The 27,007-nt window shown below is 38.2% G+C and overlaps 1 protein-coding gene across 1 annotated transcript in view; it reads right to left on the reverse strand.

The window, feature by feature from the left end:
* Positions 1 to 24,389, reverse strand: part of col24a1 (collagen type XXIV alpha 1 chain) — an 87,227-nt gene extending 62,838 nt beyond the window's left edge. The window contains exons 1-6 of the mRNA XM_030131762.1: positions 23,799 to 24,389; positions 14,636 to 14,706; positions 10,369 to 11,756; positions 6,813 to 6,866; positions 4,422 to 4,475; positions 983 to 1,036 (exon numbers count right to left, since the gene is read on the reverse strand). Of these exons, the coding sequence (XP_029987622.1) occupies positions 983 to 1,036; positions 4,422 to 4,475; positions 6,813 to 6,866; positions 10,369 to 11,756; positions 14,636 to 14,706; positions 23,799 to 23,851 (1,674 nt within the window). The 5' untranslated portion in view covers positions 23,852 to 24,389. The remainder of the gene's footprint in view (positions 1 to 982; positions 1,037 to 4,421; positions 4,476 to 6,812; positions 6,867 to 10,368; positions 11,757 to 14,635; positions 14,707 to 23,798) is intronic.
* Between the last annotated feature and the right edge of the window lie 2,618 nt (positions 24,390 to 27,007).

The following is a 27,007-nucleotide window of genomic DNA, read 5'->3' on the forward strand; positions in this document are numbered from 1 at the left end:
GATGAGTTAATATGTAACCATAGACATATACCATCTACACAAATTAAAGATCTGATTTTAAGATGAAAACAGGTACATGTGCAGTCTCTTTTGAAGTCCATAGACACTGTGACACTAAATAGAACATCAGTGCTGATGTCTTTGTCAGTCTTCTCAAATACAGAACATAAAATACATTTCAGACTTGACTGAATTATATTAACAGCTGGAGCCTGCATATAGTACAAAGTACTATATAAGCATGAGAGTCAGTTTGTGATGTCTGTGTTCGTGTCTCTGCTTATTAAAGATTTGCTGAAATGTGAAAAACACCTGAAACACTAAAAATTCTGACACAAAACAAGGGCAATTTTGCAAAAGGTTGTGAGCATGTTTGTGTCAGCAAACCATTTAATCTATCCAACCACTTGGTCCTATTAAAGCTGCAGTGCGTCATAATTTTTAGTATTATTAGGCAAAATTTCTACAATTACCTTTGAGCATATTGTAATAGAAATGGTCTGAGAGGACATGAGACATCTTCATCTCTTCCTTGCTGGTACTGTAAGAATGCAGAAAATCTCGCTGTGGTACCGATTTTATTTAATCACAGGTGTTTTCAGACAGGTAGGGGGTTAAATATGTGACAGAGCTGTAATTACTGATCAGTGATCAGATTCAATCCATCTCTAGATGGACATTATTCAGCTGCTGCTCCCCTATCTCAGCACAGAAACTTCAGAAAGTTTTTAACAAGATGAAGATGGAAGGCAGAATATGCGTATTTTCCTTTTCCTCTGTTTTTTTTCTTGAATTTTGCTCCTCCAGCTTTAAAGTCTTAATTCATTAGTACCTGTCCTCGTGTATTATGGCCTTGTATGCTCATGTGAGTTATTTTAGGTAGATCAATGAAAACAGAGGAAAAACATATTCAGAGACCAAGAAGACAGATAGAAGTGAAGACACAGAGTGATACAGAGAGATCAGTGGACTCTATTCTTACCTTCTCTCCTGGTGAAGCCTGGCCTGGAGATAGTCCGGGATCTCCCTTTGAACCCTAGTATAAAAACATGTTCACAGGGTAAGGGCATCTCATAAAGAGGAAATTCACTGTATTTCCAGTAAGTGCTTGGTAATACACTGGATAAAACCATTTGTTATCAGAATACTGATTTTAGTTTCCCATATTGTCCTAAATTTATTTCAAATTTCATTAACAATCATACTATAGCAAAGAGAGAAACAACGTTGTTTCTCTCTTTGCTATAGTATGATTGAATCATTGAAGCAGTTAACTGCTTCAAGCAGTTAACTGCTTCAATGGTTTAATAAGAAATAAAGGTTAAAGTTTATGGTTAACTCACTTTATTATCCCCATATAGACAACTGGTGTCTGCATTTTACACATAATACACACAGCATTAGCATCAGCATTAGTAAAGCTAAGTGAGCAGTAGTGAGCAGCAGTGAGCTGCCATTGAAGGCACTCAGGGAAAAACTCCATATTTCCATCAGCACCTTGGTCAAGGGCACTGACAGGATATTTAGCCTATGTATACTGTTTTCAATCACAGAGGAATACAGAATGGTCCAGTTCGACTGGGAATCGAACTCCGATATAACTGCACACTGGTCTGTGCAGTGTAATAAGGACCCTGGTAACAATGCTGAAATCACAGCTAGAAAAATCGAACCTATATAAAACCCCCAATAAATAAACAACATGCTATCATATAAAATAAAACTGTTGTGTCAAAAAAAAACTTTACACTGTCAGCATTATTTCAGTACTAGAGAATTTTGATAGTTTTGTTTGTCAATAATTAGTATGATAGCGTAGTAAGTGAGGTAGTAAAATATGCTGAATATTTTTGATGTAGAATGTAAACACGTTTTACTATAAACTCATTAGTTCATGATGAAAAACAGATGTTGTTATCTTCTGATAGTATTGACCAAACACAGTTCACTGGAGGACATAGTCCCAAACTGATACAAAGAGTCTCTCGTATTGTATTCCGCCTCTGCAAAAGGTTTGTGGGTTTCAGAATGACTCATAGACAGGTCACTGTGGTATTGATGCACTGATTTGAATGTGTACACAATCACACACACCAATGTGGGTGTACAGGCTGATGGAATAATAGGCAAACCAGCCATCCCATTGGCCCTCAGTGTCCCAGAACAGTAAAAACCAACCGTATTGGGACACTATGCTCTGCTTGACTGATCAAAGAGGAAAACAGAACATTCCTCTGTGTGTGGGGTGAGGCAGACCAAGTGAACGTATTTGATAGAGTTATTTTCGCTTGTCTTTAGCTGTATATCCTTTAAATATAATTAGAGACAATAAGGGGTCATTCCCTTCTACCAAAAAGCCTCTCATGAAACACAAAACATGGCACATCTGACATTTCACTTATCCTTTTGTTTCTGCTCCTACAACATGACAGTTCCAACTTACTGCAGGGTGTATGAAGGCAGTTTGTGGTAGCCAGTCAAGATTACAGTCACCATAATCATCTGCACAGAGCTGCCCACATCCTCACTTAGTTGTATCAACTTGTCCTTTTGCATCTTGTCACATTCTGGGAAAAGCTAGTAAATGGTGTATAAGAATTGCATTCTTTTCTTTTTTTCCATCTCCATCTTATATTCAATATCACGTCTAACAGTATGCTTATGCCCTGTGGTGAAAATCAGGGCAATAATGATCTAGTACTGAAAGTATGTTGCTAAGCCCAACAACCAGTCTCCTGTCTTCTGTTTCACCGTAACATGCTTCCATACATCTGGCATTTTCTCATTTAATCCCACAAGTGCACACACTACAGCAGAAATTGGGGATAAAAAATGATTCAAGTCCCCAGTTTGCAAAATTCACATGAAATTATGTTACCATCCCATATTTCAAAGAATATGTTAAGATACTGGTTTCAGCATTTTGTTCAACTGACATAGAAAAAAAACAACTGCTGTGTCCTGATTTATAGAGCAACTCTGTGATTTATTGTTATTATAGGATCACATGTTTTGTCTGGCTGTGAAATGCACTAAATGATGGGTGAAGGAAGGGCATTACAATACTTTCTTAATTGTTTGCAATTTTAGACACATATGAAAGAGTAAAAAGCAATGTCTACAAGCAGATCCCATTTTTATTTAACTTGTTTTTTTTTTCATACAAAAAAAAAGAAATAAACGAGTGACAAATTATGAAAAAAGAACTTCAAGATTACATAAAACTTGGCCTCAGGCTAGAAACAATGTGCTTTGATTTTTTTGTGGTAATGACATTGTCCTTGCTCTGTTTGCCTCCTCTCTCTGAGGTGATTGGCAGGTAAGTTCATAAAATGACACTACACGTCCTCAGGCAGTAAAGAGTGTTCAGTCTTGTCACCCACACCTCTGAAAACCTCTTTTTACTGTACAATTATGATTCCACAATCCAACAACAATCCAACCATAAACAAGGATTACCACTGCTACAAAATGCTGAAGTGGAATGGAATTAACAGAATTAAAGGAAATTCATGAAATTGAATTAAAGAATAAAATATCTTGATTTTGAAAGCTTTGAAAGGTCTTTTCACAATATACAATTATATTACATTAGATTAGATAGAACTTTATTGATCCTTTGGGCAGGGCCCTCAGGAAATTGAGGTTTAACCACTGGGTTACTGTTGTTGTTCTGATGAATATCAAAACAATACTTACAGACCAAAATAAAAAATCATTTTTGATATATATTATATGCTGTAAATAAACAAAAGATAATACAATTTCTTGTACTTTTTTTCAGTGGAAAGAACTTCAACACTACCCAGGTGCTTGGTTACATAATACGAACATTATTGCATTACATAATAATAACCCCAGAACTCAACAAAGCAGTTAAACTAGTGCTCGTGCAAAGTGCTATTTCAACATGTCTGCACATACCATGACGATACCACTCATTACTTCGTCATTTTATGCAACTTGCATGCATAGCTGTCCTGTTTTCCGTATAGCACCATGAGGTGTGAAATCAATTGTATGATCTTATGTTATTAACCAAGTACTGATATTCAACATGCCACTGTAACAAGGAGGAATCAAACAACTGTCCTGCCATCGTTTCTAAAGCAAAGCCATTTGTGAATGCCTGGAGAGTCTACCGCAGTGTGAAACAAGCCTGGAGTGAAAGGTCATTCTACATGAGGTCCAATAAAAATTATCATCATTACCCTTTTGTAACTCATTCATTCACAAAACAGGTTCACTGTTTTTACAAAAGCTTTATCTGTGGAATGAAATAGTATTAGAATAACCAGGCCTGGCCCATGTCTGCACTTCACTGAGATTGGCTTCATCCATCCTTACAGATAGAAAGAACCCATCTGGTACTTTTAGGGAGATGTTTATACCTCCCTACTGTACAAAAAGAGGTTACTCACCTTGGGTCCAGGTGGTCCAGGTTGTCCTGGCTTTCCATGTGGACCAGTGGGACCCTGAAACAGGTGCAGACATGGAGGAAGAGAGAGAGAGAGAGAGAGAAAAATAAAGTATACAAATTAGTGTGGATTCTTGACAGAAGCTAAGAATCTCAGTCACATGACCGCCAAAGTTAAGAGTTGCAATGTGAGAGACAACTGGCAAACCTCTGGAAGCAGGTGATGCAGAAATCTTTAAATATAGATTAGAATCCCAGATATTAATCACAAATACATTATGTATGCATAAACTGCCCAGTTCCTATTCTACATTTGTTCTCTGCACAAAGTGATTTTGTTCCTTGAACATCACAGGTATGCAATGAATGCATGACCACACATGCACAGACACACATGCACATTCATACACACATACACACCAACAACATACTAAATTCCTGCATATCTTTACCCCTGCTGGTTGTTAGACTTGCTTTCTCTGTTCCAGAGCCAAGCACAAGGAAGACAGATCCCCTTCTCTTTATGCAATCTTTAAGCATTAATTGTGATAAAAGTGTCAACTTTTCACATACAGAACATTTTACTTAGGCCTGCCTCAGTGACAGAATTCTGTGGATTTGATTCTGTTGTGGTAAATTGTTGCTTGTTGCAAAATGACAAATGACTTTTCCTTCATTAAAAATTCATTATTACTGTATAAATCCCCAACTGAGCACTCCATCTGTCATCTTCAGAGGCTGATTACAATTAACAGAGCTCTCAAGAATGTAAGTCTGTTTCCATGACAAATGCACACAATAAATCGTGTGCCCTGGTTCCTAAGCTCACTGATAACGCTAACAATTGAAGGCAGTATAATAAATCTGGGGCTCAGCACTGGGACGGCTGAGACACAACCAACACACCACAGACCTCAGCTTCCCACCACATAATGATTTCAAGCCTTCCTCTGCCTTCTCTCTGCGACTATGCTTGAAGTACTTTCTGTATCTGCATTCATGTGCTTTAAAAGCTTTACAAGAGGAAATGTTTCACTGTCTACCAGCTCTGTGTCCACCACTGCACAGTTAAGTTTGCCCATCAGTTAAATCCATTACATACATGCACAGTTTTACTCTTGTTTTTAGGGTGGTCATCATTATTTCATGTCATAACCTTAGAAACATAAGGCTTTAGCATGGCTCCTCCTACACTTTGTCTCCTGCAAGTGACTACACAGCACTCAACGCCAGACTGGTTTTAGACAGTTCAACCATAACTATCCTGAGCCAGGCTGATTTTTGGTGTCCTTGTTTTTTCTTCTGATATTCATGTTCATAGATGCCTTTGGCTTTGGCATTATTGTAGCATTGCATCATGAGCCTTGGTAGTTGCATCTGGTTCAGTCCTGAGATCAAAAAGGAAAATCAGCCAGTGTTGCCATCGCTACCGCTGGTTGCATCTGGAAAAGTTTGGTCACCCCACCTTGATGCTCCAAAGGTGCCAACAAATAAACAATGAAGCCTGGATCCTCTTAGGCTATGTAATTCTGTAAAGCAAGGCTTGCTCCTGAGTTTAATCACGCTAACCACAAACATGTCTGTCATCACCTATTCCCAGACAGTTACAGCTGGATTGTGATGGTAAATCCAGGCAATGCACATATGGCATGTATATGCTGACTGCTATGAGAAACATTGTCCAGACAATATGTTAGTGTTGTTGATTAGTATGTTCATTACCTTCAAAGCCTGACCATTTACCATTCTGATGATTCAGGCTACAATCCTGTATTACTATGACCCCTTTAGAGTGACCAGATCGTAATTCTTATCATTTTTCTCATTTCTCCAGCAGTTTTGGATTGAACTATGTCTATCATGGTTCCTGGTTTGGAGTCATGGAGTAGATAAAAAAGGAATACATAAATACATTTTCTTTCCATTTGCTACTCCAGACACTAAAAGAGCTTAAGGGAAAGAACATATGTGCATGGTCTTAAATTAAAACAAGATTCAGGTTATTTGATGGTTAAACAATAACTTAAAATAAAATATTTGATATTTGAAAATATCTGTAGTTAAATATTCATAGTAATATGTCTGGTAATAATTTAATTAACCTAGCAGTTGTCTTTTTCGGTGCTATTCTACATATTACAATGTGTAAACATCAAAACAGTAAAGATTAGTTCATTTTACTTAACAAATTACATATATGATCCATGTGTTTCATGTGTAGAATTAAAGCTATATTTCACACTATAACGATAAAACTAATTCTCGTTCCTTAACTATCAATATTCTACATAAAAGAGCTTTGTATCTGAAAGTACAGCTACTTTTGATCAACAGTGACCCCCCCTTCACCACCTCAGAAATTTTGTGTATCATAAATTTTGTGTATGTTACTCACCCGAGAACCTCTTTTCCCCGGAGGACCAGTTAAACCAGGGGGACCTTGAGGACCCTGGATAAAAGGACATCATGAGAAAGACAGGAACATTGTAGAGAGAGAAAGAGAAGGAGGAAAAGGAAAAAAAGAAAGAGATAAAGTATGTTAATGGCAAGCAATAACATGTAGTTCACTGTCCAGGCTTCTGCCGTGATGAGTATGTGCTATTTTTATGTAAGAGCTATGAAGTTCAGAGAAGGTGAGCGTTCTCAGTTCAGCGCTCTAATAGAAATTTGCATAAAATGGGTACTGTTAGGTTTTTGTTGTATCACTATGATTTGGTTAGAGTATGAGAATAACAGAAGATTCATCATGGGAAAAATGCAGTATTAATTAAACAAATGAAACTGCATGGCACATTCTGAAAGATGCAAAAAACAAACAAAACAAAAAAAGCCAATAAAACTTAACAATATAACTAAAGAGATAAAGCTGCATGTCAGCTCTGTCAGTTTTAATTGTTGTTGTTCTGTTGTTAAAACTAAACAATATCATTATATGAGTATTATAATTCTCAGTGACAAGGTTGAACAAATACAATTTAAATGTTAATGGCATCTTAATGATTGGGTTTGTACTTTTAAGCATAAATGTTGAGGGACTGCCAAATTCTATAAAAGGAGATAATTAATAAAACCAAAAGCTCAGTTTAACTCTCCTAAAGGTCTTGCTTATTCTTCATAAATGCATTTCATTTTTAAGCAATCTTAGGAATATGATAGAAAAGTACCTTTAAGTTAACACATGCCACATAACCACAATCTCTTATGAATCCAACTTGGGAAGCTGTGTTAAAAGCACAAATTCCAAAACTCTTCTTAGGAAATCTTCACTGCATCATCAGCTGACATATCAACAATGCTTTCAGTGTTTAAAATCTTTTGTGTACTGGCCATTTCATCCATGAATCATGGTCTTAATGAATTACAAATGCTGACACAGACATTAAGTCATTTCATACTGATGTTTCATAAACATTTCACTGCATTCTCAGTCATTAACCAAAATAAATCTGTGGGAAGTTGTTACTGTAAGCAAATGAAACGGAAGAAATGACAAATGCTGCAAACAACTTAAAGTTCTGAAGTTGAAATCCACATTATACATTAATAATCATACTAGGGGTAGCTGTAATATGGTGGTGGTGGTGGTGGTGGTGGGGGTATTCTCAACTGGGGGGGTGCAAGCACATGACAAGAGGGGGGAAAAAAAAAAATCATGAAAAATCACAAACTCACTGGCTATTAGTACAAAGGAGATGCAGCAGATCCCCCCCATGTTGAAATGCAAACAGTTGGACTATTACAGTGTTTCTCAATGTGGGCAGTACCCCCACGTAAAGGCCCTGTGTAAGCTCCCCCCCATCTGTTTTCAGGGGGCAGCAGGTGGAAAATGATGAGGTGATGGGGGGCTTGACCTACAGAGCTATACTTACGTACTTGTAGAATAATGTACCCCCCCTCCCCAAAGTTTTTGGGGATGGGGGGGCGGCAGGAGGCTCATGATGTCATTAGTGGGCCTTTGTTCAAAAAAGGTTGAGTAACACTGACCTAATCAATCTATCTTCAAAAGTTAGAGGGATCAGAAATTCAACTTTTTGACTATCCTTCTGGATAAGGGGCCTAGGGAATAGTATTTATGCCTCAGGTTGTTTTTACACTCCCAAAACGAGATTTTTTTTAGTCCAACAATTAAAAACAGAAAGAGGAACTATCAATCCAATCAATCAACTTTTATTTATATAACGCCAAATCATAACAAAAGTTAAAACCAGAAGCTTACTACACATTTTACTATTTTAATTACCATTCTTAATTATCACAATAGCAAGAGCCTATAGTTTGGTGGTTTGAAACATCCCTCTAAATGTCAAAGCAATGGACGAAGAGAGACATGAAGAAACAGTTGTTTGTTCCTCCAGACTCCCACACACAGACACATGGAAACTGTGATCACATCACCGCCTTCACCGCAACACAGGATCTCAAAGAAACCAAGACACTCATGAAACACAGCTCTAGAAGAATCAAATTTTTCCCAATGGATTTAATTTAAGAAATACTTGTTACCTTGTGTGACACTAACTAACTAACTAGTTGCATTACAACTTTGCCAGCAATTTCCCCACAACTTGCATCCAATAAGTAAGCTGTCTGCTGTAGGTAGGTTAATAACAGGCCATGAAACTGAGACATTATATAGGAGGAAATACATTAAGGAGGCGATGACTGATGCTTCCAACCTCCTGTCACGAGGTTTCTCTGAAGCATCATTATAATAATCATATACCCTGAAGTATGTTTTGTATTTACATGGCCTCAGTAGCAATCAAAAGATTAAGTTGAGACATTGCCAATACTGAAAAATGCAACTTCAACCTTGATGTTCAAGAAAAACTGGCCGTCACAATAGAGAGGACTTGTCCATCACAAACCAGACAGTCAAGCTCCTTCATCCCAGCAAATCAAATGCATCCGTCATTATTTTCCTGTCACATCAATGCCTAATCAGCAATGACATTGCATAAAAGATCACAGTATCAGTGTATGCAGGTTTGTAAACTCTACCTCTACAGTACTCGGGAAAGTGCAACAACTCAGTGCTTCTCTATGTTCCTAATACTAGCCTGCAGGAATCTTATAGCTGTGGCAACAATAATATGGAAAGATGACAGCAGATGAGTCCCAACATCTTACATCATTACATACAGTCTCTGGGTTCAAACAAAGAGCTGATAGGAGATCTGACTCATGGAAATGTAAACAATTCCTGAAAAACCTGAGCTGTAAAAAAAAAAAAAGTTCAGAACAAAGCAATCCAGAAACTTAGATGGACAACACCTTTTTCACAGCATATATTTCCAACCTACCAACAAGTTATGTACTCTCACACAAGAGCAAAAGTAGCTGCCAGCAAGAAAGTGACATGTTATTTTTACAACTTGTAGACACATGAAAAAAGAACAGTGCTTGGACATGTCATCACCTTTAGATTAATACCCCACCCTGCCAGGTTTTTTCATTGCATCCTGGGTGTATGTGGAATGCCAAATTGTGTAGAGAATTCAAAGTGCACTGGTCATTAATCAGTTTTCATGGGATTGTATGCATATTTTTTCTTTTGAATATGTACAGCAATGCAATGAAAGGTGGCTCAACTCTTTGAAAAAAGGTACATACAGACAGGTGACCAGTTAAAGGAAAAATCCGATGGTCTGTTTCAGTATGACAATGCCCCCATCCAAAGGGCACCACATATTTCTGAATGGTTTGAAGTGTATCAAATGATGTAAAATATACGTGGAAATGGATCAAAACACCAAATGAGCAAATGTTTTATCTTTCATCTTTCTAGTTGCATTCAGAGACTTGTAGAATCAAAGCTGAGAAGTGTTGTGGTAGGACTTATTTTCACAAAGCTCAGTGCAACATAATTTAAGCAATACAGTTAGTTTTTCCTTTAATTTGTCACCTGTCTGTGTGCACACCATCTTTGATTTATAAACTTTATTACCTACCGGAGGACCTGGTTCTCCCTTGGGGCCACGTAAAGCATCATCATAGTCATAGAAGAAGTCTGGCTCCTCATATCCATAGTCATATCCTCCCATGTCTATGTCATCATAGCTGCCATCCAGATCATGCTTCTCTGAGGTCTCCACGTGATTCTCTCGGTACAAAGTGGTGCTGTTGGCCTTCAGGTTAGTGTCCAGGTGGTGATTAGTCTGATCGGATCCAAAGCGGACATTCTTGGAGTTGGTGATGGAGTTGTTCCTGAGTCCTTCCTTTATTCTGTTTTGCCTGACTGGGGAAATCAGGCCAGGGGTTGCATCTGGGCTCTGCAGGACTCCTGAGCTGCTGTCTTCCTCTGTGCTGTTCTCAGATTGATCTGTGTCACTCTGGGGCCTCCTAACCAGCATGCTTTTTGTAGTGGTGACTGTTGTACTATGGGTGACATCCATAGCCTCCAGCCCACTCAGGGTAGCTGAGCCCGGGCTGTTAGGCTGAGGTGGAGATGTGGTGAGGGAGGAGTGTGAAAGCTGTTCCAATGTTGAATTGTGGTTCTGGTCCCCAACATGAGGTTGTACCACTGGGCTCAGGGTTGAATATTGCGTTTCCAAAGTACCTGTGGAGAGTCTGACAGCTGCTGTGGCTTTTGTGGGTGTATTATGCGTAGCTGCTACTCCAGCACGGGGCTTTGTCAAGGTGTTAGAAGGGGGGTCATTTGCCTCAATATCCAAGCCTAAATGTGGCGAATGCAATCGGTAAGTGTCGGCCAGCCGGCACTGTTTCTTAAGGTAGGTGCAGTAGTGCGCTGCAGCTTGGGCCGATGGATAGATATCTAATTGGCAGACACGACCATTAAATGGTGCCGCTTTGGAGTTCATTCTACCCAAAGTGAAGAGACCCCCAGAATCCCCCAATGTCTGAGACCTGCCCAAGGTCTGCTCCCGCTGCTGCACTGTCCCGCAGTCTGCATAAAAGGACACAGAGTGTGCACGGACACCAACTGCAAAGGCGTGTTGGTGTCCATCCTGCCAGTTGTAGCTGAAGTAAATGGAGGCCTTCTCAGCAGTGTATACCACCACTCTGCGTGGCAGTAGTTGAATGCCAAAACGCAGTCTGTCTCTGTCATCTCTGACACTAAAAAGAAAAGCATTGTTTGCTCTCCAGGAGCTTAGGCTAACAACAACAGAGAACTCCACACCAATCTCTGGCGGAAACAGGCTGCCTGCTGGAGCTTCATAGAGAGAGTTTGAGTCGAGTAATACCCCATATCCAGACACAGGGAGACTTGCAGCTGAAGGAAGAGTGGTGTGAGTCGGCAGAGATGAGCTGGTCCTGTCGTAAGGATAATCTGTGCTGCTCTGGGCTGTAAGCCCAAGACGATAGAGAATATCCACTCCTGAGGGGTAAAGGAGACATATGTGAATTAAACAAGGGAAGGATGAATCAACAAGTTGCGTACTTAGCATAAATTAACAAACTTACTCAATATCAATGTACAATTATTGTCAATGTACATAATTTGTTGATAGATAATTATACCAGAACAGGTTTCAATGTGTGCAAATGTGCTTGCAAAAATGGCCAAATTTAACCATCCTTAAAAACTGGACTTATTAAAGTGACAACAAAAATTGATTCTAATTCACTTTACTGAATTTGAGAAACAAAAATGTATACATGATGACATAGAGTATTCTAATGTGACATTTTCTTAACACAAATTATACTTTAATTCAAGAGCATCAGTTGCTTCATATGTTATAAATGTACAAGGACACCGACTGCCTTTGGTCAAAGAAAATGAGTAAACATTTTAATGGTCAGCAATTGTACCCTCAAGGCAGTCTCCCTGTGATGCTGGAGAAAGTACCAAAAAAGCAGCTGTAATCCAGATGAGTTAAAGGAACTAAAGAAAGACGGGGCCAAAGTACGATACAGGAAACCACTCCATGCAGCCTTTTTGAATCAAACTGCCACCAGAGATTCATGAGAGTAGCTTTACTCCAAACGATCCTGTCATTCTTTTTTAATGCCCACAGGTAATTTTTCAAAGGATTTATGTAAGGGCTGCTGACAGTGAGGCACATGGAAGCCAAGTAAAGCAGTTAAAAATTACTTGAAGACAGAGAATATTCTGTGCTGTTCAGCTTTGAGGAAAGAGCTACAGACAGATTACTAGGCTGGAGGGCAATGCGTCAAATGTGTCACATATGTCAATACCAGGCAACAACAGTCTCTGGTAAAAGAAAAAAAAAGAGAACTTGACATATTAATGTGGAAAATGGAAAGAAAGATAAATAAATAAACTAAAAATGCTGTCATATTAAATGCCAAGTAAAATTGCAACAGGGTTGTTAATTTAAAAGCTACATTGACGTATGCTTGTGTGTCTGCACATCTTTAGAAACAACTCCTTCCCTGTAGCTTGGCGGCCAGTGTTCAAAAACACGTCAGCAGATCTGATGGAACTAAAGGACAGTGGATGTACTGTTGACTTATTGCCTCAAGACTTCCATGACAAAAGGCTGTTGATGGTTAGTAAACCACATTTCTCTGTACAATCATAATCCAATTTTATGAACCCAGAACAACATAAATATTCTGACTGAAAACCTTGGACTGGTAGAGCACAGCTACTGTAGAGATAGCTCTAAGCACACATTGTATTTTACTTTTCCTAATTACATGATTATCACATTTTATAAGAACAATTTTATGACAAATTACATAATATTGGAACATAAAAAATCACAACACTGTTAACCAAACTGAATAACTTCCAATAAAAGCGTAAAATCTGTGTAACCAACAGAGAAAACTCTGGCTATCCAATATGGGAAAAAGTGGAAGCATTCTTAAAATCTATTCTGGGTTGAATCATGTAAATTTAAGGATTATCCTATTTCAAATGCATTATTTTGACAAAAACACTTCTTCTGCTCTAGGACCTAGAAAAGAGGAAGAGAAAAAAGGCCGGGTGCAAACAAAGAAAGAGCCAGACTGATAATTTCAGGTAAAGCAGAAATAAGGCACAAAAGCTTATCTATCTTATTTATCTTATTTGATATGGTTTTCTGCATAAAGGTATCTATATGCGGCTGATCGAGGCACATACTGATATGTCCCTGACATTTTTCGCCTGCGGTAACATCAACCAAGATTCCAATTAACCTGTCTCAGATGTGAAGACAAGCTGCTCTAGCACTAGTATGCATTCCTCTTCCCCTCTTTATGATGGATTGATCCTGTTTGCAAAGAGTTTATCGACTATAGAGCCACGAGCAGAGCACAATGTGAGATGGACTACAGGAGCGACCCAGTAAACCATCCACATGCAGGTGCAAATGAAGTAAAATGTGAGGATTCATCATGAGGTCAACCTTAAATACAGTAAAAGTATGCTATTACCAGTGGCTAGGTGATCTGTCATTCTCAGCTAAATCAAATATAGCAACATGTTTACTAGAAATCTACTACAATTCTCTTGACAACATTCTACTATTTAACTTCTGCCCTTCTCACCCTCAGCTCCTCTCATTGCTGTTGCTTTGTTTAACAATAAAAGATGGATATCACCAGAACATCTGAGCAGCAGAGGAACAGTTGCCAAAACATGCGAACCATTTATCTGAGATTTCCTGTTCCTCTCCATCTGGCTGATTGGTGTACTTTCCCAGAGTGCTCTTCTCAGCATGCACTTCACTGCTCTGTTTGCATGTGACATATTTAGAGGCTTTGCTGATGGACCTGAGATGAAAGCACTGAAGGGAGAAGGATGGGTAAGAGGAGAGGAAACATGTGTAGAGAGGCTATTTTGGCTGCTTCTTCGTGCATTTGGAGGTCTCAAGGGCAAGCGCAGACATGTTTAGAAAGAAGGTTAAAAAAGAAGGAGCAAGGAAGAATAGCTCCTGTTTGCAGCCACTTCCCAGTCTGACTAATGCACTGCATCCTTGTGTATTACTGATGAGAAAATGATGCAGTCCAGTGCTGAATATTGTTTTTAGACCAGTGTGTTTGCTAACTAAGAGGACCACTGCATCCTCCACCAGTCATCTTTAAAGAGTAATGCATAACCTTGTATAAAAAAAAAAAAAATGATAAAGTGATCCTTCTCCCTTAATCTGTTGACTATGTTAGACATCCATAAGAGTTAAGAGAGATCAGTTTATTAGCGAACATGACAAAAGAAAAGGCATGGACATTAACTTTAACAAAAATAATTATAGACGTACCCATTTGAATGATAGTGTTGAGTTACAAGCAAGTTCTGCTTACCTTGTTCTAGGTAGTCTTCTTCTCCAGGGAGTACTGCTGAGCATACTGACAGGAGCAGGAGAAAGTTCCACCTATAGGGACATGTACACATAAATTAGAGCAGGAAGTAACTTATTTTAACAATCGTGTTAAAAGTTTTAACACAGTCATACGGGCAGCATCTGAAACTATTAGGGAACATTCCAATTAAACCACATTTTAAGCATGGAAGTGTTTTTTTTACAGCCACACACATTTTTGTCATCTTCTTAGCATGTACTGTGACAGAAAAGAAAGAAACATCCATAAAAGCTGGCATTCCAGTACAAGACAAAACCAGACATTACATACACATATATGAAGTGTTGTATCTTTGAAATAATAGAGGTGTAAGATTATGATTTAAGTGACTATAAATCGGAGATATGAAAGGGCAGGAAATTAATTTCAGGTCCTTTATTTACATGGGATTTGTGCATCACAAAGGTAAGTCATATATCAAAATGATGCATCGTTTTGTTGTATTACCTCTGAACAAAAGTCTGCATGTTAAACGACAGACATGAGTGTACTAGCTTGTGATTACATCCTGAAATCTATTTTTGACCTACTTTAAAACTATCTCTATGAAAAACACCAGCCCTGTGTTAGTTCATTCATTAACTCTCTGTTGTGTGGCTATGTCCTGCAAATATAAGCAAAGAACTTGAATTTATAAGATTAAAGAAGAAAGTGTGGATTTCATTGTATTAGGGCTTTGATGAGATGACTCATGAACATTTATTTTAGACAGTGAACGATGGAAAGTTTTTGTGGTAAAGGTGACTAACGTACAGAAGAGACAGGAGTAAGTCACCAAGATACAATACACACCTCAGAATTAAAAAAAAAAAAAAAAAAAAAACTAGTCAGTGCAGAATTAACATGTTAAAACAAAGACTTTTAAGTACATCTCATTTTCATGGGATGCATTCCATCATAGGTGTATCAGTTTCAGGGCCTGGCACTGTGTGTAACAACATGCTTAAATCAAATTGCACTGAACAAATTCATATTGTTATCAATTACCACAGATGCCAAAATCTGCTAGGGCCAAAATTTCAGCTGGAGGAAAGTTAATTTTACACAACACATTTTTCTTGTTAAGACATAAAATGCACAGGTGTAACCTGTTATATGATTATGTTAATCCAATTTAATGTGCTGGGTTGTCATGCCATTAGTTAAACCACCATAAACAATACAAGGTCTTATTTAGTGGAAAACAAAAAGTTGAAACCACGATAAGGTAATGAAGTGATTGGATGCAAATGGTAAAATTCTTCAAAGATTAGCATACTTTAAAGTCACTGACACAATACAGCATGACTATTAGACAATGTGCTTAAAAGGAAATCATAAACTAGCTTAAATTGCTAACGCTATTCTTACTGTAAAATTAATAAAGCGTTATTAACCAATATAATAGCTTATTTGGGAGAGTTAATTGAAACTGTAACAAAAAGAGCAATTGTAGGTGAGTCATTAGCGTTAAATATGCGCTTTTTTTTCAGTTGTGTGCAATTGAGAACCAAGGACGTTAAATAGGAAAAAAAAGCTAATGCTACTGACTGCTAATACTAGCTAATCGTCAAGGTTTGAAGCTTATGTCCGGTAGTTTGACCAAAAGGCTAGCTTAACTTTGCTAACGAAATTGCGGTCTATGTAAGAAACGTATCTTCTCGCTGAATTAGCGACTACCCTCTATGTACTGAAGACATACCAAAATTCACTTGTTCTTGTAAGAGCTATAGCTATAATGTGCTAAACTCCGAGGCGCTAAGAGCAGATGCTGACCCTGACCTGAAAAGTGTCACTACCGAGGCGCTTCTTCCGCCCAAACCTCATCACACACACACATGCTTTACGTTATATAACCTGGCCCACAGCGATTCCGGAGCAGCTTTTGTCCGGTTTCCACCACGACCACTTATATGACATGGTTAAATGACCGTTGACATAAAGTTACCTCACAGATAAACTGTCCTTTTGTCTTTTATTCTGAATAGACTCTGAATGAATGAACCAGGTCTATTGTCAAATCTAAGGGGCACGCGCCAGCTGATTAGTATTACATCAGTTGTTAATAACAGTTATAAAAGTGACCAATCAACTTCTAAACCGCACAAGCAGTGTGGACTGAAATCCTGAGCCACTGTTTAGTCCACCATCAACCCATAGGGCCTAATAAAAGTGTTTTATGTTCTGAGCAACAATCTGTTATAGTTTGCCTGTTAGATTTTAGTTTATGACAAAAGTAGAAATGATTATTCAGTAGGGGACACTAGGTAATAAAGAATTAGAACATAAATCCACATTGTTGCTAAACAATTAAACAAATCACTAATGCACACTAACAAACCCCAGCTTCTGGAAAGTGTTTTTTTTTTTTTTTTTTCTTTTTTTTTTTTTTTCTGTTTCTACTGTCTTTTGTATCTCAAGAACATAAGAACACTATTTTACTTAAAGTTTGATATGACACAGTTAACTAGTTAACTGGGGGAAAAAAAGACTAGATTAACAGATTACACCATTAGTCTAATACCTGCAGCCAAATGGAAATCAGTTAACCTGTTTAACCCTGACCATATTTTCAGGGGAAAAACGCCTAAAAAGACATACCCAAAGTAAATGAAGAATTACTTATAATACTTATAATAATAAAGTTCATATGGATGTTCTTGGTGTCTATGGACGTTTAGAGACCTCACAGAATCTATTCCCATTGTCTAAAATATTGTATCTATTACTATGCCTGAGTACACTGTAACAAACAAACAAATTAGAATTTTTTATCCTTGCCTGTTTTTTTTTTCGGCTGGATTGACGATGATATGCATAAATTAATTGTTCGTGTCGGAGATTTTTAATAGCGTATATTTCACCCCACAAAGATTAAAAATCATGTTTGAACATTAAAGTTTGCACTAAAATACACTTTTGATGTACTTTTATTAACATTAGGGTCTAAACTTTGAGCAAAACTTGAAAAAAACATCCATTGTCCTGATTTATTATATTTTTATAGTAGATAAATATTAATATAATTTTTCGGCCCACGAGCGGGCTGATAGGGCTAAAGGAGTTAAAATACAGAAAAATCAGGGATATTGTGTCATATTTTATTGTTTCCATTGAATTGTAATGATGAAAGGCAGCGGTAGGTAATAATACTGTTTGTATACATCTCATGAACACAAAGAGAAAAACTCATCTAAAGCTGAGATCAATGTGGTACTTCTGTTCTCAGGTTTAATTGTAAAAAGACCATACCCTCATCAGAATAGTGCAAAAGCACATAACATTCTGCAAAATGTGAATGTATAGCCCACTGCACTCTAACAGGACAGGAGCAGCAACATGTATCTAATGTACCTAAAATGAAACATTAATCATCTTTAACAGTTTTGACAAAACAGCAAGATAAAAAGACAAGCATGTTGTGTATCATTCATCGATACCTTCTAGAGGAGACTTAATTAAATTGTTGACCCTAACTGACCCCACCTCTAGGTGGCACTGCCCACCATACAGCTACAGCAGGAGGAGAGCATGTTTTATGTAGTCACTGAAGTGTAAAAAGATGAGGAAAGAAACTAAAACAAATGCATTTTCACAATACAATAATATAAATTTAAGAGCATCATGAGATGATACGTTCATGGGATTCCTAAATTAACATTAAATGTTAAAAAAAAAAATAGACCCACTTATGTAAAGCATTGCATTCTGATGATATTTGACATCTTTAGCTAATTTAAGCCATGAAATAACAATGTAGTTATGTGGTATTGTAGGATGTAAAGTGCTCATCTGCTCATTCAGAGGACAGGAGTTACACAGACCACCAGGAATAAACACCCACACCTGCTTTTAATCTGTCTCCCAACCACCACAGCAAGCATGTCACAATTTTAGCTTATAGGCTCTCAGGCCTATGTAACTAAATACTAACAATACTGAGAAGGGCTACAGGAGATTTACATCACTGAAAACTATCCATCATTAGCATCTCCAACCTCAGGACGTGTCTGAGATGGTGACAAGGGCAACATCAACCTAAAATATTATGAGCGTCATATTACTTTTCAGTCAGTCACATACATCATTACAGCTGCTGACATGAGTGTCTTCTGGTACTTGGATGACTTTTACCACTGTGGCTTTGGTGGTAGTACACAAGACCCCCAGAGACAGAGGCAGTTCAGTTTTAAATATGTGCTCATATAAGACCTCCTACATTTATCATTCATATCCTGTAGTTACCTTAAACCTTTACAGATAAGACGCAATATGACCACCAAAGTGCTGCCTTACAAACATGTCTCTTTTGAGGATCATATTAAGTGAGTAAAAGAGGCGACCAGTGTTTGTGTGGCCATATTTAACTGAGACACAGATGAGGAGTCATGTTTGTTTTCCCAGAGGAATCTAATATCTCCCTGCAGACAGAAGGGGACAGAAAGCAGACAGACAGAGGATAAAGTAAGAGACAGTAAGTATAAGAAAAGTATAATGTGAGAGAAAAAGAGAACGAGAAAGTTGAAATACCACCAGCCTGGTCACCTGTTCCCCACCCAGAACACGATGCAACATTCCACAGCCAGGAACAAAGACATGTAACCAAATCAGAAAAAACCAATAGGATAGAATCAGAAAAGAATAAGTTAATCAGTCATCTGTCGAGAAGGGATAAAAGTGAAATTCATAAAGCCAACGGGTAGCTGGTTCTACTTTACAGTTGGTAAAGTTTAAAAGTAGACCAAAAAGGGAAAACACTAAATATAACATTCTGTTTGGAGTGTCAACTGGGGCCATCTGATGCTGATTCAGACAACTTTTTCTGCCTGTCTGTCAAGGAGTCTTCCTGTCCAGGGCTATTTAAAGCATCCCTGAGGCTCTGCCACCAGACAAACCCAGACCAGATCACTGTTTTAACACATCTACAGTGACATTAGGTACAACTGGTGTGATATTTCCTCACCTTAACCCCCTCCATTTGCTGACCCTCTTTTCTGGCATTCAGTTTTAGTGAAATTTTCTAAATATATCTATAATATGGAGCATTTTGTTACATGAAGAATGATTTAAAGCAAATGAACACATATGAACACATATGAACAATATGCGTTCACAGTCTTGATGTAAATCCCTGTCTGACAGCACTATGACATACTTCCCAGTCCAGCAGTTAATGGAAAAGACCGCTGAAAGCAAGACAAAGCTCCCCAAACACTGCTCTGTTGACTAAGGGAAATACCACTATGTTTGGAGTGGGTGTCATGTCAAGACTATAAATAATCACAACTTAAAACTCTCCTCTGCAATGAATCATTCCAGCACTCATAGATCTTGCCCCCCCCCCCCCCCATTAAAATTAGCTTGGATAGCTAACAATGGTTCATTCAAGTACGGAAAAGGGCTGAGAGGCAAATGGAAAGGCGAAGTGCTCAAGTTGGCCTGGCAAATGGGGGCAAAGTCACTTAAATTCTGTTTACAAGACTCTTAAGAAAAAGGGAAACAATTTTCGTATGTTCATCATTGATGTCTGTCGGGGGTAACTTTGGAAGCAGTGGCATTCACAGTATACTGTTTACATGTGTAATTTGGCAGGCCACTTACCAAATCCATTAGTGGCAACAAAGCATGCAGAGCTGTTAATCTGCCCAAACAATTCTGAAATGTTTCACTTCTTAAAGAACAAACAAAAAGGAAACCGTTCACATAAAATTGCTGATGGGAGTCATCTTGATTGACTAGGCCTATTTAACCCCTTATGTGAAAAGTTATGTCAGTCCTCAGAATACGACAACAGAGGAAGAAGTAGTCTTTGGAAGTACTCCACTAAGAGTCATTTTTCAGAAAATTGAGGTTTATAGAGCTTGATCTTGGAGCACTTGCCGAACCTCCATACTTATATGCCCCTCTGGCAACTGTGTGGCTGTGTTAGGCCCAGGTTTTAAATGGACTGGAATCCAAAACACAGGGGAGGCAATAACTCTGACACACATGGACTGATGTAGTGCTTTAAGGGCCCAATTGAGACTCATATGATTTTGCCAGCACAAGAAACAGAAAGACAAATAAATCAGACATCTGAAAACTACCATCTGTCATATATATGGGGGATGCTCTGCAACAACACACACAAACGCTGTCCTCGTGCGAATAATAAGCTGATATTTCTATTCAAATTTCTTACTAATCAGGTGTTCTGTTTCTGCATGCTTTGCTTCTCAGTCTCAAAACATTCCCTGCCATGAACAAGTAAATGATTCCTAGCCAGTATCTCTTCCTACTGGCTGTGTTTCAGCGTTAGCACCTGTATCCTGATCATAATGACTTCATGGTGGAAGCGCTGATGAGCCTGTCTTCTAAGTCCAAATAGCCACTGGCAAAATTTACCAGGCCAGCATTTTCAAGTTCAGCTCCCTAACCAATGTTCCTCCCAAGCTTAAGATTCAAGCATTTTAAATGATAAATTTACTATCTACCAAATCTAGCAACTGATGAATGAAATATAAATTAGTCTGTATATGTAAGTTTTATGACTAGTATGACATGTCCAAATGCTTCTCTGACAAAGAGCTGTGTGTGGTGCATGTTTGTCAGTTCACTCAAATTGGTGCCTGGAGTCAAGAGGTCACTGCAGACCAGAGTAAAGATTGACTTAGTCCACAAGACAGCGAGCAGACAAAGGGCTGTGAGTAAACTTCCACTGATCTTTATTGGTTTGCCCTTTTCCTGTTTCAGGGGAACCTGCAGATGTTAGGAGGGTTAAATACAGTCACACAGACAGGCCAGAATACCTACAAACTCTGTTGTAGGGAAGGTGAGCGCTCCGCAGTATGATCCTACTATGCATTACTTTGAAAAGATAATATGGTTTACAGGTGAGATTACTAACATTACGGCAGTTCATCAAAAACAGAAGCTTTTTTAAGCAATGTTTAGTAATTTATCTTTCTGAGACACTCTTCTATGAGCAATTCCACTATGAAAAAAGAGAAATCAAACACTGATTTGAATAAATTGACCCTTAAAGGTGCCTAAGCATATCTTCCAAACAGGATTAATCTGAGAATATGATCTTTACAGGCATAAACCTACCAATTTAGTTCAATGTGTTGGTATATGTTTCTGAATGTTTATTCAGTGGTTTGTTACCAATTTTCCCAAGAGCAAAACATATGAGGCTATTATATCAGGCCATAAAGTGACCATTTAGGTATGGTAACATCATTCAGATTCAGACTGAGATAGAACTTTTTTGATCCCGAGAAGGAAATTCATGTCCCCTCTCATGCACATTACTTTATCTGTGCAGGTTTTCCATAGACACAGAAAACACACGAGTCTGTGTGTGGTTCAGTTTTTTAAAAAAAACCTTGAATGTTATTTGCATCCTTATGTAAATCTAATCTGTGAAAAGTGCTGCACCCTGTAATCAATAGTGTGCTTTACTGATTCTCCACTAATGTGGATGTGGATGCAGATGCCAAATGTTCAGCACTGCACAAAGCACTTCGTAAAAGGAGGATCTTGGAATGGATGGATATATCAAACTTACTGTCATTATATGACAGTCTAATAGCAGTTAAATTACAGCTGAAATAAAGACCTGAGGCAGTCATACATTTAACCTCCCTTTTAGAGAAACTGCTATACATTTTTGTCAGGTAACAGCATTAGTCATTTTCATTTAAATCCAAGCAGTCCTCCACACTGAAGTAAGCATTTTCATCTCTCATTTAAAAATGCACCAGGTCAACACTGGCCATTATTGAGGAAACCCCATGTTCTTAGTTAAGTATACAGTTATGTGAGTCTCCGTTGCTATACAGTCCAAGCTACTGCCAGCAAAGGAGCAGCAATGCCTGCAACAGTGGGTGATTGTCTGGAGCCAGTTAACCACTGATGCATACACACTGACTCTCTCAGTGAATTCAGGGGAGGCCACACTTGTTCTCAGTCCCATACGGCTCTCATTTTCACTTCCAAGGACAAAAAAATGCACTTCTCAGGATTTCAGGTCCACTTTGTTTTCCATAGAACAAACACTATCAACAGAGAACAACAGAATGCATTGTGAGCCTGTGAACTTTTTAGATCATATCTGGAGGAGATTCATAATAGAGTACAGACAACTTGGACTGACTTCTGATAGAAGAAAATACATTTCCTGCTAAAAAGCCTATGGAGGTGTACACAATTCTGTAGCTCCACTGTCTCAGCTGTGCTTAACAGGACTGAAAAATCTGCATGCCTGATGTCAATAATGCACACTCCCATGAGGAATGTTAAGGTTTAAAGGTGCTAAATGGGTTTTGTTTCAGTCAAAACCAAAACACTTTGACACAGTTTGTTTTCATTTGCTCGCAGAATCTGAGTCCTAAATAGTGACTCAAACCCTATTGTATAGTCATGTCAGATATGCTGAACAAGCATCATTGACTCCGTATCATCCCCCATTTACTCTATGTCTCCACCATTTAGAGTTTGTTTCTCAGCTTATCACAGGTATGCGAGTTAGAGATAAATAAAGGAAGATGGGGTCAGCAGTGGGCCACATGGTTTACAGATTACATTGTAAGAGATCCCAGTTTAAAGCCAAGACACGATCCTACTTTTTCACTTGTCAGCTACATTTATCAGCAACGGAGAAGAATAAAACAGAGCATCAGGTCAAAATATTCAAAGGCTGCCAAGTCCAGAAAACATCCATCCACATCCACACAAATGCACAGTTATCCACAGACAATGGGGAGTAGTGAGTCCATATGTGCGGATCTATGATCACTGTGGGACCATACTTTACAGACATCTTAACAAAAGGCCACACAATAAATGCACAGACCTGAAACAGTTCATAAATAAAATACTGCATAGTCTGTCATGTTTCAATGCAAAAAAAAAAAAAAAAAAAAAAAAAAAGTAAAAAAGAAAGAAAGAAAAACAAAAAACTTTAAACTTTTACAGTATTTTGTCAATTGGTGCTGATTCAGGAGAAGACACCAAACCTCCAGAATAGAAATAGCGCACCCGTTGCCATTTTGAATGAAAATCCGTCATGGGAACAGTTTTAGTAGGAAATGCGCAAAGATAGTTTAACATCTGCATGCTATTTAACCAATTGCCCACTTACGTTGCTGCCGCGGAAACGTGTCCACTCCTTGTCCGTTGAGCTCCTAAATGCATTTGTATGCATTTGTCCAGGCAGCAGAGATCTGGGTGAAAACAGAATCACACTTATGGGGATACCTGTGCATGGGATAACCCTTTGGTAAAAGCCAAAGGACGCGTAAAGTAGACGTGGGAGTACTGCCAAGTCAGAATTTCCTCATCGTATTGTGGTCCAGAGGAGAGTTCTCTCCCACTGTCTCAAATCTGTGCGTCTGAGATCCTTTGCGCTCTGAGGCGCACAGTGATAAGGTTATTTCTATCCAAAGTGGAGACGCGCAACAGTTGCATCGAAAAAATATTGGCTTGGACAGCGGCCGGCTTCTTGGTCTGCAGCACTGAGTGTGCTGTGGGATACAGAACCAAAGCTGAGAGTGGTCTCCAACACGACAAGATCCAGCTCTGCACGTCTTTACCTCCAGGCGGTGGTTTCTGCTATGTGCCTTGACTTGCACTGATGCAAGGGGATCCGTATTCACCCCAACACAACTCCTACAGCTGGTGGTGTTGGATTTCACCAGTTACTGACTCGTGACATCACAGATACAGACTTGGCTTCTTATCAATGCCCTCTGTCTGCATAAACTACTGTAGGAGCAGCGGCTACAATGCCTATATTTACTGTAAACTCAGCAGAACAGGGGTCATGTTCTAATTTTAAGGAGTACCCCTGAGACGCATGCCCAGAAAAAGACACGCACTGAGACCTAAATAATGCCAGAGAAAAGAAGGGGTTCAGCTGGTGCAGCTGCATGTTTGCTGACAAGGAAAGAGACCAGGTGCCTCACATCAGTGCTCACAGCACTGATGTTTAAGCATAATGACCAGTGTGTGTTATGCAGCATTACACAACTCACATGAAAGATTAACAGATGTATTTCTAATGTTTCGTTTTGTTACTTAATATACAAACATGCATGCACTTGCTGAAGAATAATCCCTACATAGCTCAAACACTCAAATACAGTGGTGGGAAAAGAAAGTTTTTGGAAACCCCATGCATTTGATATCCCAATTGCACAAAAAAATGCACTAACTGTACAGAAGTTGATACTGTGCCTTTATGTATATAGACTTTATATGTATACAGAGATTATTTTTTTCTTTATTTTACTTTTCTTACATTTTTTTTTTATTATTATATCTTGTGCTCAAAATTTACTAGGCAAGGCAAGGCAGCTTTATTTATATAGCACATTTCATGTACAAGACAGTTCAAAGTGCTTTACATAAAACATTAAAAATGTTACAGCAGGGAAGCACTAAAAAGTATAGGGATGAGAAAAAAAGACACACCCCCCCCCCCCCCCCCCCCGATAAATAGATAAAACAAATAAACAGATAAACAGAGAGACAACATCTACCAGCAGAGAATTCCTTGTATGTGTTTACATACTTGGTGAATAAAGATGATTCTGATTCATTGGTGATATGCTGCATTAAGAATCATTCTTAAGTCATTGAACTCTGCCAAGTACACCATTCTCGAAACCCATGTGCTCCCTTCTGCATGTGCACTGTTCCACTGAGGTCAGAACTGGATGTTTCAGCAAAATAATGCTCCTTGAAATACATCAAGAATTTAGTTTTGCTATTTTTTCTTATCATTCACATTTATTTGTGTCTGTCTGATGCAGCCACAACCTTTTGAAACACGAAAAAGATTTTTCAGCGAGTATTTCATGATTGAATTTGAGATTGTGCACAATTTTAAGGGTGTATTATTTAGATGCATTAATGTAGCAGTAATACAAAGTTAATATTACTACTGCATTAATGTGTCCCTTGCGCTACTTTAGGTTAAACTACTCAGCAGTATATAGTGTTGCTGTCTTGTGAAACACACATACCCTCTAAAAAGTCAACTTTTCATGAAACTAGAAACAGCCCTATTTTCACCTCATCTTCTTATTTAACCCTTACAGACCCAAACATCCCCCTTTAACATAAATCATCTACTGATCTAAACTGTTTAACACCTGTTGATCCACAAATCCTCTCAATCCATGTCAACAATTGGTGTAAAACACTGTTATTTATCTTTCCATGGTCATCAGCTATGACCCATTTGGGTGTTCAGGGACTTTGTAGTTACCATGGAAACGCCGTCATCTTCTACAACATTGATCCACCAGTACAATCAATGGAGTTTGATAAATGACAGTGGATGGAAACACTGGGTTTATTTTCTGTTAATGAGAGATTGGACTGAAAAACACACTTTTTCTTCAGTTTTCTCTATTTCTGACATAATAACCGTTAACTTTACTCCGAGCTTTTATGAACATCTGCATGATCAATGAATTAAATGTTGGAAAATACCAGATTTTCACTGAAAAAAAAACAACAACCACATAATCCAGAAGATAATATTACAATAAATGGTGATAAACCACTTAAGGACAGTTAAATATAGAGAAAAAATCCTTTGGGAACAGCCATAAAGGTCACACTGGGTCCTTATGGGTTAAACCTTTAAAAAATCAAAACATTTCTCTATACATAATATTCACTGGACCACAAGGGGAATGAAATTTATAGTCTGGAAAGTAGGTAAAGCTGTCAGCAAATGTACTGGAGTAAACAGTTCAATATATACCTCTGAGATGAAGTGGAGTAGAAGTACAAACATGTATAAAATGGAAATATTGCACAAGTACCTCAGATGTTTACTTTAGCGCATAAGTTGAGTGAAAGTATAGGTCTAATATTTACATTCTGATAGCCTGTTAGAAACATTTTACTCTTCTTTGCCATAGGTTCCTAAAACTCCTTAGTTCAGAATCCAAATGATAAACTCGGTGTCTTCCTTTGACCTGAACTTACAAATATGTTATGAATATATTATGGCAAAAATATCTGCATTAATAAACAGCTGATAAGGAACGCAGCAAATCATGGATTTACATTGGTATTATTTGTATTTCAGTGTAAAAGTACATCACACTTTCTGAGTGCAATGTGGGGTTTCAGTAGTAAAACAAGATATTACACATATTAAAGCATTTTTATGTATTTTCCCTGTTTTAAGTCCATAAAACTCGGGCAGTACTTCACAGTTTTATGGAATTTGGTTTTAATTTTCAATCCACTACCTTTCATTTACACAGCAATAAAATTTACCCATAAAGACCCAGTGTGATTTGTGTAGCAGTTCCCAATTGGGTTTTTCTG

This window comes from Sphaeramia orbicularis, chromosome 4 (assembly GCF_902148855.1).
Source record: "Sphaeramia orbicularis chromosome 4, fSphaOr1.1, whole genome shotgun sequence".
Classification (NCBI taxonomy): domain Eukaryota; kingdom Metazoa; phylum Chordata; class Actinopteri; order Kurtiformes; family Apogonidae; genus Sphaeramia; species Sphaeramia orbicularis.